The sequence below is a fragment of the Cyphellophora europaea genome, assembly GCF_000365145.1.
Source record: "Cyphellophora europaea CBS 101466 unplaced genomic scaffold supercont1.7, whole genome shotgun sequence".
NCBI lineage: Eukaryota > Fungi > Ascomycota > Eurotiomycetes > Chaetothyriales > Cyphellophoraceae > Cyphellophora > Cyphellophora europaea.
This window is the reverse complement of record NW_008481813.1, coordinates 1,824,500-1,837,958: the sequence shown is the minus strand read 5'-3', so window position 1 is coordinate 1,837,958 and position 13,459 is coordinate 1,824,500. Positions and strand designations below refer to the sequence as shown.

The window sequence follows — 13,459 nt, the reverse complement described above, 5'->3', positions numbered from 1 at the left end:
AGAAACCAGCTGGGTTGCTAGCACCACTCCCTATTCCAGGAACCCCGTGGGAAGGGATCTCAATGGACTTTATCGTGGAGCTCCCGCCGTCACTACACCGACGACTAGTGTACGACTCAGTGCTAGTGGTTGTGGACAGACACTCTAAGATGGTAAGACTGATACCGTGTAACAATGATATAACGGCAGAGGAGCTTGGAGTTGTGTTGATAGACGAAGTCTTCACACGATTTGGGCGGCCGTCATCAATTGTGAGCGATAGAGGATCTCTGTTCACATCCAGATACTGGGAAACGTTCTGTCACTTCCTGAAAGTAAAGAGGAAACTGTCAACAGCTTTTAGACCGCAGACAGACGGCCAGACGGAGCGTGTCAACCAGGTTGTTGAGTGCTATCTCCGATGCTATCTTAATGATGAACAAGACAACTGGGCAGAACTACTCAGCGGGGCGGAATATGCTATCAACAACACCTTTAATGCGACGATCAACGCAGTGCCGTTCCAAATCGTACACACGTTCGACCCACGAGACCGACTCGTGCCAGCCTCCCAAACCAACCTCAGGCAGCTGCCACGCGACTCGCATGAGAAAGAACTTCAGGTTGTGAATGAGAAGGCAAAGTCAAAAATAGATAAAATGCATGAGGCTCGGATTCGCCTGCAGGAAGCGTGGACAAAGGCTCAAGAGAGAATCAAGAAGTATTATGACCATGGCCACAGGGCAACACAGTTCAGCAAAGGCCAATGGGTCATGCTCTCATCACGAAACATCCGACTTGCGAAGCCAAAGAGAAAACTAGCCGACAAGTTTATTGGACCGTTCCAAATCGAAGAAGCGGTCGGCCCCAACGCGTACCGCGTGGCACTACCCCAAAAGTATGGCCGCATACACTCAACATTCCATGTGTCATTGTTGAGACTGTATCACCGGCGCCCAGGTACAGAACCACCAGACCCAGTGGACATTGACGGAGAAGAAGCATTTGTCGTTGAAGCGATCCTGGACGCCTGTGGAAGGGGAAAAAGGAGAAGGTGGTTAGTCAAGTGGGAAGGATGGAGTAATGACCACAACACGTGGGAGCCCAGGAGCCACCTGGAGAATGTCAGCCACATGATTGAAGAATTCAAAAACAGGGGCCGCCGGCCCCAAACCTCTTGAAAGTTACATGCGATTCGCATGTAACAGGAAAGGAAGAAGGGAATCTTCCCCCAGGACTGCGAACCAGTCAAGGATGAAAATTCTCACGAGCCCACCCACTCACGAAGGACAAATGCCCTGTGCACAACACCAAAACTTTGTGCACCCACAAATAGAAAGGACCTATTGCATGCCCGCCTCAGCCCGGAGACGAGAGAGATAAAACTCCCAGCCTCCCCGGGACCGAGGGAATGACCACAGAAAGTCAGTGGTAGGATTTCGAACCCAGCGGTGAAACCGCTCTGTCTCCCTTACCAAGAGATCATGAGCGGTTTCCACCGCTGGGGGAGGGAAGGGGGGAGGAGAAGGAGAGGAGGAAGGAGAAGACTGCTGTACAGCTCCCTCCCCTCCCACCATTGCTGTGTCTTCATCAGAGAAGCCCTCAAAGATAGAGCCTTCCGACTCTACCTCATCAAACTCCTCCTCAACAACGGGCGTGGAGAAGCCCTCAAAGACAGAGCCTTCCGACTCCATCTCATCAGACTCCTCCTCAACAACAGGCGAGGGGGAAGGGGGGTCTGGAGCATCCCAAATCCCGTCATTGTCCATAGACTCAGGGCTGGGAGCATCAGCAGGGGGCGCAGAGGGAAAACGAGACTCGAAGGCTGCCTTATCGAGCATGGGAACGGAGAAGGGTTGGATATCCACAGAATGTGGCTCCTCGCTTCTTGCTGCCGCCCTTGTGAGACGGCCCGCTTCACGCTCGATAGCACCGTCCAGCTCACGAGCCCGGGATGACAACCAGGCCCGAGAGTCTGCGGACAGACCATCGATTCCACCATAGGCCTCGTCCACCTCACGAATGAGGGTGAACAACAGGCCGGCAGACACTCGAAGATTTGTTGGGATCTGAATTCTGTTATTCCTGTCTTTCTAGGTACCATGCGAATCGCATGAGGATCGGAGGAGAGTGGAAGGAAGCGGGAGGCATACGATTCGACAATCCCGTTTGCTGTGGCATTGACAGCGGTGACATTTGAGCAACCCCTGGGGATTGCAGGGGCTCTCGAGGAATGACCTCAAGTCTAACCAACTGTGGACTGTCAGTAACACTCAAGGTCCGGGAAGGAACACTCACGCTGTGCCGACGCACTTGCAACAAGGCAAAGCGGCCCCCGAAGGAGCGGGGCCCACGCGATCTCCATGTGTTGGAATACCTGTCAAGGTCAGCGCGATTCGCGACGAAAAGAATGGGAAGCTGAACTCATTTCGATGTTGTGGACAAAGAGAAGAAAGAAAGAGGAATCAGGATTCGCGAGCGAAAGAAAACAGACACAAACCTGGAGAGCAGACGCGCTTGCATGGCAACGCGTCCAACATGGCAACGCGACTCACGTGGCCATGAGAGTCAAGCAGTACCACGGGCTGCCTTGCAACTGACCTACAAGAATAGCCCATAGCAACGGGAACAACGACTTCGCTACTGTATCCCATAGCTATCATTCCCCACGCGAATTGCGTGAGGGCTACAAGAATCAAAAACCAAGGGAAGAGAGGGACACCGGGCTGATCGAGTCGATCAGCCTTTAGAGGGAGGGCAGTTGTCACGATTGCCGAGGCCAGACAAGGCAACGAGGCGCCACGGCCCTCTATCGCCAAGGACTCCAAGGTCTCAGGGGTCAAGACACTTGGCATACAATCTCCCACGCGACTCGCGTGGAAGATCATGTTGATTCTGGACTTGCTCCTGCAAGTACTGAATCGTTGTACATAGAGAATCACAGTTGACACCTATTCGTCCTGAGGCTCCTCTCACACTATCCCGAGTGACTCTTACACTGGAGATTAATGACAAACTGGTTCATAAATGCACGATCGTCCGATCATGATCAGAATTAGATCAATCTTGGCTTTTTCGACAAGCCGTTTGGCTTCTTTAACCTCGTAATCTTCGGTCGCCATGAGCAGTGATGCGCTGCCAGGAAACTCGATCGAACCGCCAGAATCCAGGACTGAAACACAATTGAGCGGCAGCAAATGACTAGTTGTTCGAGGTGGATGACTCAAGGTAGAACCTACAGTAGTGAGGAACAAACGTGGTGAAGAAAAGAAAGACCCTTCCATAAATTCTTTTGGTCGCTGAGGATGATGAGGAGTCTAGCGAAAGAAAAGGAGCTGCTGGTAAGAAGGCGTTGTCTGGTGTCAGAATAGACACCATGGTTGTCAGAGCTGAGCTCGAGAAATCTGAACAAGATTTTGCTTTGCAGGATTGTATAGTCCGTCTCAGATAGCAGTAAGTAATGTACAGCGACCCTAGTGCACCTAAATGACACTTGTGCTTCTGGACTGGTGCACAAAAGTCCTCGGTAAGGCTACAGGAAACAAAGTCTCAGGGATCTTGAAGACCCCGAGATGAAACCGCGCATCCAGACACACTTATTCTATGGGACCAATACGGGAGTGAAGTATGAAAGGTAACCTAAACTTGGATAAACCGCAGATAGACTGGGATGGCCTCGCTGCTATGTCGAGACAGTCCAATTAAACCAACATCATTCTCGAGACCTTATCCCAAGAGATTTGAGGCCCTATACAGATATTGGGCATCCTTGGCCTAGCTTGCAATACTGCCTGCTTGCGTTAAGAAATTGTGCCTAACTCACCTTTTAGCACTATCTCAAGAAGGGTCTTGACTCTAGCTGAAGCTCTCTCCGAGTGGTAAGAGGAGTTGGAGACAGGTGTTTGTGAAGCCGATCAGCTGCTGGAAAGATCCTATTCGAACTTGGGCGCAGATTATGGCCCTGAGTCTGTGAGTGTGGAAAGCGCTGCATATCCTGGCCAATCGGTGTCGACCAGCAGGTTGCAATTTGTTTCGAATTGATGGCAGCTGTGATACGCTACGCCTCAAGATTCCATATTTCGTATGGGTCGTCATTACCCGCGAAAACTTCACGCAGAAGTTCGACACCCTAGCAGCTATGCAAGCCAGATACAGTGGACTGGGTAGTCTCGCTAGGCCGGGTTCGTAGACTACAGCATTGCCTATAATTCTAGACCAAACGCTATAGTTCAATGAGCAGCACCCAGGGTCCACGGCCATTGCCGGAGCCACAGAGGGTATCACAATGCTCAAATCAGTGACAGTGCTTCCTCAGGGCGGCCAGCAGAGCTTCGACATGCTTATCGCGATGCCTAATCCTCTTGCTGGACCAGAGGACTGGGATTTTCAAGGCGTCGATACCGCGTTCTTGGACAATTTATGTGGGTATTACGTCGATGCAACGGTAGAGCGATCCTATCGAGAGGACTACTAGGACATCACATGTGGGAGACATGCTAGTATAGTCTTGGAAAAAACGAGCGATTGCTCGGTGCAGTGCGACCGTGTACAGATAGGTACTGCTTTCATGCATTGCCGGAAGCGCTCACTACTCCAATGCTCCAATGTAAGCATTGCAGACTCTTTGATTGGAAGTGATAGGATACGCACAGCTGCATGTCTACCTCATGTCACACTCTGCCGATCCCCAAGCTAGCGAACAATGGCGTTCATTATGAGCAGCCGCATGGATGCCTGAGACTTGCATGTCAGACCGGGCGCTGCATCGCTGACCGACACTTGGAGGCTCAGCGAGAGCGCGCTTATCGCTTAGTGCTGCGAGATACGTCAACCCACATGCATTCTGTGTGGTACTTACATGTCTCGATTCTTGAGTAGGCCTGAGATCGCCCCCGCTGACTCTGTGGTACGGCAGACGTCATATCTGTGAGAGCTGGAGTCACACAAGGTGGGAGAACCGCTTTATCAACATGTCCAGGCTTCCTCTTGTTCTGTGCTGTCGAAGCCGCTTTTGATCATCGTCTCAGTATGGCTTCTGATTCTATTATGCAGACTCTCGGTGGGGCTGACGTACCCGGGTCCGATTGCAAAGAGAGCACCGCCGCCTACGAGAACCACAAGCTATCAGCATTGGTTGGAGTGCGCGACCTCGATTCGAGGACCGAAAAGCTTGCACACAGAGCGTATTTGAAAGGGCGCTTAGTCCTCGCCTTCCGCATCTTCGGTGACAACCGCTTCGATGAAGGCACAGCCGGACATATCAGTCTTCGCGACCCGATGTTGCCGGACCACTTCTGGGTCAACCCTTGCGGCTTACCATTCTCGATGGTCAGATCATCAGACTTGCTCCTTGTAAGCCCTGAGGGAGCTGTCATTGATGGCGGGCATCGTACCCATAGGAAACACATCAACACGCCTGTCTTGCTGTTGCATCATGCGATCCACCAAGCCCGACCTGAAGTCATGGCTGCCGCACATGCGCATTCCCTGAGTGGCAGGGCTTTCTGTGCGTTAGGACGAAATTTGGACATGATCACGCAAGATGCTTGCGCTTTCCACAACGACCTGGCGCTGTATACCGACTTCAATGGTCCCGTCGTAACCGAAGACGAAGCTCAAGCTATCGTCAACACACTCGGTGCCAAGAAGGCGGCGCTTTTGCAGAACCATGGCTTGCTCACTGTCGGGCGGAGTCTCGAGGAGATGGTGTGGTGGTTCATCAGTCTGGAAAAATGCTGCTACATCCAGCTACTCGCTGACGCTGCGGCTGCTGGCAAGGGTGGCCAGACGGCCAAGATAGACGAGGAAGTGGCGGCTCGGACGTCTAAGTTGGTGGGATCTTCTGCCGCTGGTCTTTCCAGTGGTCTGCCCTATTTCGAGGAGATGGCCGCAAGATGTGGCAATGTGTACATGAACTAGTCTGCTCCTAGCTTTGAGGTCAACAACATCTGAGGGTCGAGTAGGTGCTTTCGTTGACGCCCAGCAAGTGAGTCGGGAAAGGGCCCTCGTTTATCCCTGTACCTAATTGCAGACAAAGAAATGTTCTCCGGTAGCCGTTGCTGCTTCATTCACTTCTTTGTTGTGCTCTCTGCCCACATTGGATCTTTGTCACCTTGTGCCTTTTCGGGCGGCGGCGGCATCTCATAGAAGTGACACGATGGGGGTCGGATATATCGGTGTGCGTCTTGTGGTGTTTACCAGTCGTCTCCTTCTGTATCTAAAGGCTGCTACGCGTGCTGTTCTCGTTTGCAGCCCATAGTCCAGCATTTCGGCGATCGCCAACAGCAGCAGCCATGCATACATTTCTCGAGCTCACACCCGAAGAACAGCCTCAATGCATTCCCGCAATGGCATTCACTTCCTCCGATATTGCGCAACGAAACGACAGTACCAACCTCCAAGCCGGTGCACCCGTGTACTTGAGACTCATTCCCGAAACATATCAGCCATTCATGCCGGTCAGTGCCATCGATTCCGAGAAGACCAGTCAGCCCAAGTCAGCAATGACTGCTGATGGCAACAACGCGAACATGCCTCCGACCAAGACAAAGAAGCAGATCAAGTACGTATTGAGATTCGGCAGGTTTCGACGCGCACTCGGTCTCAGGCGGTCCTGAATGCTGTACTCGGATCAGTAATTAACATTAACCCAGGGTTCATGGCTCCTAGGTACCACAATATCTGCAGCTGGGGAGGACTACGTTTGTCATCTTCTTGAGGCTCATAGAACTGGTTGAGTATCTCAACACAAGGGAGGAAAGGTCAAGCAACTGGTACGGTATCTGAAGGGTTGGTAGCAGATGACAACCCAGGATCGAGGTTGGAACTCACACTGAGGCGTTCGAATGAGCTAGCAAAACTTACCCCAAGTGGCTTAGTGTTAGTGGCTTTACGTTCGTGTTACCGATCGCCGCTTGGTAAACTCCTCGTTGACTTTACATGCCCTTCCCTACAGCCCTGAACTGTGGCTTCGTGTATACGTCGGGTTCCTTCCATTCGTCATCATCGCTGCCCAACTTCCACTGACCCATGGTCAGGTGTAGCATTTCGAAGTCCTAAGTGGCAACACTTCTTTGATAGAAATGGGAGAAGGGAAGCCAGTGTATCGGACAGGGTGCATCTCACATCTCCACCATTCCATGAATTACAGTACCGCATCCACTGATTATGGTGAGACCAGCACGTGAAGGTCGCTCGCGTGGCTGTGTTCCGTGCAAGAAAAGACGTATCAAAGTATTCCACCCCACAACCACTCCTCCGCGATTGGCGGCTAACCAATGCATGGTGTGATCTCAATCAACCAATCTGTCAACGATGTGTTGACTCTCGTATCCGCTGTCCTGGGCCAATTGACACGCCATTTATCTTTGTGGCTTCAGGCCATCAGACCAGACGCAAGCCTGCCAAGGGGACCTCCAGCCATGACCACCTTGCAGTATTGGAGCGGCCTCTACATCTTGCAAACACGTACCTCCAGTCCCCGTCCCCCACCCTTCCCGACACACCAACGACATCAATTCTCCTCACGACATTCCTACGCTACCTCTCGCATTCTGCCCGTGCCTCCTCCTGGACCTTCTCGCTCTCTCGTCTTTCCGCCAGCACTTCACCAGCCACCCTGACGCTCAGAGCATCACTGCAAGCCGTGACCCTTGCCCACTTCGCCAACACCACATCCGACCCGGTCTTCTCGCATCATGCTAGGCTCGAATACGGCCGCTCATTGTCCCTACACCGACACTCCCTCGCGCGGCTACCCACCCTACCACTCTCCCAAGCCTCCGCCAAGCCCGCCCTCCTCGAGACAGTGCGGTACGCAGTCCTGGCGTCCGTCATCCTAGCCTACTACGAACTGATCGCCGCCGTTACACCTACAGCCTGGCTAACGCACACGCTCGCCTGCGAGCAACTGCTCTGCCTCATCGGACCCGACCTGGTCGGGCAGGATGTCACGCTTCGCCAGATAGCCGTCAGCGTACGCAGCCACGCCGTCGTGCGAGTCGTCCTGTACGGGCAGCCCACATCCTTCACCACGCCAGCCTGGCGGACCGCGGTCAAGAAGTGGACGAAGGCGCAGCGGCAGAGCATCAGCAGAGACGCCTATGACTGGGTCGTCGACTATATGCTACGGCTGTGCCTCTACGCGCGACGACAGCCCGCCCATGAGCGTCTCGACCCGCGGCTTGCCGGGGAACCACAGTCGGAAAACGTTGTCAATTCTCCAGAACTTTTCCTGGCGGATCTACAACGGGCCTACGACGAGTGGCTTTCCTCCTGCTCACCGTCGTCCTTGCCCCTCTTCCCACCCCCTCCCTTACCGATCCAGTCACAGCCAGACCTCGGCCTCCCCCACCCCCTCCGCCAACAATTCCCCTCCATGGCCCTCGCCTACTTCCACGCCGCCGCCATTTTACTAGTAAGCCACTTCCCGCACCTGTCCCCCACCAACACCAACACGATTCCCGACGACACCGCCGCTTGGAATGCCCGGTGGATCATGAGCGCAGGCCGCTTTCTCGAGCAGAGCATACGCACCAACGCCACGGCGGTGCTGCGCATGGCGGTGCCGTTTGCTGTGGTTTGGATGTGCTGCGACCGCAGCGGCAGGGGTGGCGGATTTGGTGGCAGCAGCAGTGACGACGAGGGAAAGGAGCAGCAGGAGGAGGAGGAAAGTCTGCGGCATCGGTCCCGGGCCATGTTCGACGAGTGGGCCCGCAAGGAGGGCATGGCGGGGTTGGTGGTCGTGAGTTTTCCCTCGAGCCTGTCGAGCTAGCTAGTTCTGCTCAAAGGGGGAGTGCTATCTTTTGATTCAGCGAGAGGCTTTGTTCGGGCTTTCCGGTCCGTCGTTTGCGTCGAGAGACTAAGTTGGGAGAGGGACTATGTACCTCCGTCCGGTTGTGTGCCCCACAGGGAAATGCTTGGGCGGCGAACATAATCAAGGTATGACCGGTGATGTACGCAAGTAGTGGCTGGTGGGCAGCTACATGTCAAAGACAGGAGAAGGGGAACTGACTGGCCAAAGACGGAAGGAAAAGGTCGCTCATAATTTCGCCATCAAGGACAGATAGAAAAAATCTACAGGACGTACATGCACGCCCCATGCCATGCCATCTTGTCCTATACACCATACACCATGCGCAGAGATCATGACATGATCCCCTTTTTTATCCAGACAAAAATGCTCACCAAGGACACCCCTTCCACCACACAACCATCACGCATCCACGCCATCACTCATGCTCCGGGCCCTCCCCAGGCGGCCTTCTCAAGTTCGCCGCCGCGTCTCGCAATTTATCAGCCACGAGCTGCAACGCGAGCTGCGCGTCTCCCGCATCTGCACCCTCCTCATCAATGGCGTCTCGCACGCCCGGGAAGGTGGCGGCCCGGGTGGAATCCCACTTCATGGGCGCAAACACTGTGTGCTTGTACTGCGTCCTGTTCTTGAGGCCGCCGCCCTGGCTGAGATCGAGGAGGTCCTTTTCGAACTGCGCGACGCGGTCGTTGTGCATGATGCGCATCATGGCGAAGCGGTTGCCCTCGAAGCCGCCGTGGGAAAAGACGTGGCGGGCCCAGTGCTCTTCGATTTCGCGCGTTTGCTTGGCCACGCCTGCGACGAGGCCGATGGAGTCTTGGAGCGGGGTGAAGTCGAGGTTGCCCATGCCGTTGTCGCGCGCATATGACGCGAGGTCGTCGGCCCAGCGGTGCAGGTCGGCGGCGTAGGCTTCCAAGTCGAATGGAAGCATGGGCTTGTCAGAAAGCTCGAGGATGATGAGCGCTACGATCTCCCCGAGAGCTTTGTGATACAAGAAGCCAGAGTCGGCTTCGCTAGACACCCAGTCATAGCGATCGTAACAGGAGCCTGAGGGGTAGCGGTCGCCTCGGAAGCCGACGTCGATGGAGGACATTCCCACCATGTGCTGGAAAGGCACGTAGTCAACGCGGCCACCGGGTGGAGAGATGCCTTGGCCGAGTTCTTCCCAAGCTTGTTTTACTGACTTCGGGTTATCGTCCTCGTCTGTGGCAGGGTCGCGGACACGATTAATGGCATCGAGGAGTGCACGACGCATCGTTGGCGAACCAGACGCTATCAGGTCTGAACCAGAAACGCCGGCGCCGAGGTTGACATAAGCTACGCCGTCTTTGCGGAGCTCGTCCAGCCTGTTCTCGACGTGTTCGGTGCTGCCTTCGAGGTTGTACACTGCGCTGTCCCAGCTGGCAAACTCGATTGTTCGGAGAGGACGCCATCCTAGGCGTCTGAGCTCGCCAAAAATGCGAATCACATCGAGCATGATGGAAGTGCCAGTGCCCGGATTGGCGGCACCAAGACACCAGGCGTCATGGTGGTTGCCAACCACGATGCGCTTTTCGGGCTGCTCCCATCCAGTGATTCTGCCTACGACGTTGTAGATAGGCTGATAGGTCTCGTCATCCTGCTCGTTCTTGAGATTGACCACTGGAGAGTTCTGGTCTCCCGTCCAATACTCGATCTTCTTCTCGCCCTGCCAATCACGGTTCATTTGTTTGCCAAGACCCTTGATCGAGTCGAGCAGGTGCTTTGCATCGTTCCAGGATATTGGTAATGAGGGGATCTTGTTCAGACCAGCGCTGTCCTCTTTCTTGTTACGCTGCTTGTTGCCCGGTGTAGATGCCCATCCTGGACTCAGAACATCCCCAACTACCCAGGACTGCAAGCTGACCGAGTCTCGCTGCACGCCGTCCTCGGGCAGGAATCGGCCTGCTGGAAAAGCCGGACCCTTGACGTAGCCATTGTCCGCCGGATCGGTATAGAGCACAGCTCCGACTGCACCAGCCATCTCGGCAGCCTTGACCTTCAAGGCAGCGTCTTCTTGAGTACCATAGTACCTCATTAAAACGATGGCGCCTGTGATGTCAATGCCTTCGTCGCTGAGCTTCTTGAAGTCATCTCTCGATCCATAGTTTGCATATACGACTGGTCCTTTCACGTCGCCAGCCTTCGCATGACCATGAAACACGGCTGTCTGCTCGGCCTCTTCCTTGACCGTCGCTTCCCACGCGCGATCTTTGGGTTCCACAATCGCTAATCGTCTCCCATTCTTCTTGGGGTAATTCAGGTACACGTCGAATCGCTCCATATCAACGTCTTCAAGCTCCGCCGTCTTGAACACCTCGCCAATCCACTCGGCTAGGACGTAGCTCCCCTCGGAGCCCGCCAGATGTGGGAATTCGGTGACATGTGCCAGGTAGTCCTGCATCATGTCTTTATTGTTCACATGCTTTTGTACAAATATGCGTATCGACTCCGGGTCATACATCTGGCCGATACTCAGCCGGCTGCGGCCAAAGGCGAGGATATCGGTTGCGATGAGAGCATAGACGACGCCGAGGATGATGAAGATGCCAAACAGCCGGCCGATGATGATGGCGCGGTGGGAGTCGATGCTGTCGTAGTTGAATCGAGGTAGGGAAAAGGAAGGGACCCAGGATCGGAAAGAAGGCAGAGTCAGGGACGAGAAAGAGGTTGTCCAGGAGAAGTTCTTTGCGAAGCGCTGCCGCAGGAGAGATGGACTGGAAGCGGAGCCGTTGAGGGGGTCTTCGATGTCCATCTGCTCCATCTCGCGGCGCGTCTCGCCGGGCGAGGCGGGGACGTCGATGCCATCGAGGGAGTCGAGACTCCCGCGCGCGGATTCCACAGTCGGAGGCTCATAGTTGGACTGGCGGCGCAGGAGGCCTTGCCTTTCGGCGTCGTCGCTTATTTCTTCTGGGCCGGTGCGGGAAGTCGGCCGGGAACTGACGGCTTCATCGTAGGTTGGTATGGGGAGATGGGCATATTGTTCTGTATTCAAACTCGGCATTTCGGCGGCTGTCCATGAGGACGCACTCGGGGCAGTAGGGTTACCGGCGGGACATGTCGCGGTTGAAGGGGGCGAAATGAGCGACAAAGAGCGATTGGTCTTCACCTAAGAAGATGAGATAGCCCTGTGTGGCTCAGAAGTGCAGAGAGATACGTTGATTTCTGCGCAGATGCTGTCAAGAGTGGTGTGTAGCAGTTGGGTCGTTCAGGAGTGTTGCTGAGGTGCTCCGTTCCGGCCGGCAAACCACGCGGCCGCTGCTCGGCGTTCCTCGGCGAGCCGGCCCCATGCTTGGCACATAGGCGACAGGCGACGGGCACTGTACGGAGTACATTTACTGCCTCTACAGGGTCCGGAGAGAAGATTGCAGAGGTGTAGCTGGTAAATGATTTCATGAGCGTCTTGAAGTTGACAAAATCATCGAGTTTCATTACAAAAGCGACCGTAGTCCATCTACAGTCATCCATACCAGATGTCCCAATCTACCCAAACCGGGCACCCAAACAAGAACCCATCAAGCAAAACAACAGCTCTCATGAATCGTCATACGAGCAAAGCGCTCCTGGGCCATTCTTATTCCTTATAGTCCGTGCTTGCCACTCTCGTTCTTGCCTTGCCTCTCACTTCTGGTAAACACCTCTTTGCTAGTCAGGTTGCCGACGCCCTCGAGCACGCCGCCCTTGGCAAACTGGCCGGTGACACCCTCATTCACACCGTCCTGGATGGCGTCGACGTTCTTGTCGCCAGTGATCTTGGTCTTGTCCATCTCGCCTGAGAAGTGTCAGCTTCTGGTAAGAGGAATTAAGGGCAGTGTGGCGTACCCTTGGCCACGTAGCTGGTCTTGTTCTGCCCGAACCAGGCAAGATACTTGTCCTCCATCCATGGCACCCAGGACTCATACTGGCGATTGTAGAAGTTCTTTGTTGCCTCCATTGTAGATATGGGGTATGAATATCCGCAGAGAAAGGCTACGAGTAGGGCGGTGGTCGTAGAATGTAAATGTGATCAATGACAGTAGTAGATCTTGTCAACAGCGAAGACTCCCAGAAATGATTAAACACGGGAAAGCAGGCAGCGTCCGTCCCTTAAGAAGGACCCCTCCACGTGTGCCACGAACACGAGCAAGGCAGAGAGAGAATCATGCGTTCATTGTCACGGGAAGGGTGGCTGATGTCACTTGCACTCTACAACTGTGGCTTGAAACACCTGAATCCTGGCAGGGTTTGATTCTCAGCACTCTAACAAGCGGCTTGAGCACAGGTTTACAGGCATGTGCCATCTATTCCAGGCATGTGAGTGGTGTGGGAAAAACCTGGACTGCGGTTGTCCGTGGTGCTGTACGTCATCGAGCCGGGGTGCCCCTGCTAGGATCAGGACAGTCGCGATCGGGGAGAAGGGAGGATCACTGTGGGGTTTGTGTTGTGAGTGTCGAGGACTTCGGGTGTATCCCACCACAAGCAGTTACTTTCGCTCGAACTAACAAGTGGTAAGGAGAAAGATATAAGAGGATGAGATGCATATTGTATTCAATCATCATACCTTGGCACGATGCCGTGTACGAAAACCCGAGAACAAGCGACGGCGAACAGCATTAGAGAAAAGGCGTAAAACGTTTACATGACAATCTGGCTCATGATGCTGTACATAAT

The 13,459-nt window shown here is 54.2% G+C and overlaps 3 protein-coding genes across 3 annotated transcripts; 1 reads left to right on the top strand and 2 right to left on the bottom strand.

Annotated features, from left to right (window-relative positions):
* Positions 1 to 5,007: 5,007 nt before the first annotated feature.
* HMPREF1541_07794 (uncharacterized protein) lies at positions 5,008 to 5,898 on the top strand (the record flags this gene model as incomplete). Its single annotated transcript, XM_008722117.1, has 1 exon — positions 5,008 to 5,898. One exon carries the CDS (start codon positions 5,008 to 5,010, stop codon positions 5,896 to 5,898), a length of 891 nt encoding a protein of 296 aa, XP_008720339.1.
* Positions 5,899 to 9,209: 3,311 nt separating this feature from the next.
* HMPREF1541_07793 (uncharacterized protein) lies at positions 9,210 to 11,813 on the bottom strand (the record flags this gene model as incomplete). The annotated part of the gene is made up of 1 exon (XM_008722116.1): positions 9,210 to 11,813. The coding sequence occupies one exon, from the start codon at positions 11,811 to 11,813 to the stop codon at positions 9,210 to 9,212; it is 2,604 nt and encodes an 867-aa protein (XP_008720338.1).
* Positions 11,814 to 12,390: 577 nt separating this feature from the next.
* On the bottom strand, positions 12,391 to 12,743 carry HMPREF1541_07792 (uncharacterized protein; the record flags this gene model as incomplete). The annotated part of the gene is made up of 2 exons (XM_008722115.1): positions 12,391 to 12,581; positions 12,632 to 12,743. 2 exons carry the CDS (start codon positions 12,741 to 12,743, stop codon positions 12,391 to 12,393), a joined length of 303 nt encoding a protein of 100 aa, XP_008720337.1.
* Between the last annotated feature and the right edge of the window lie 716 nt (positions 12,744 to 13,459).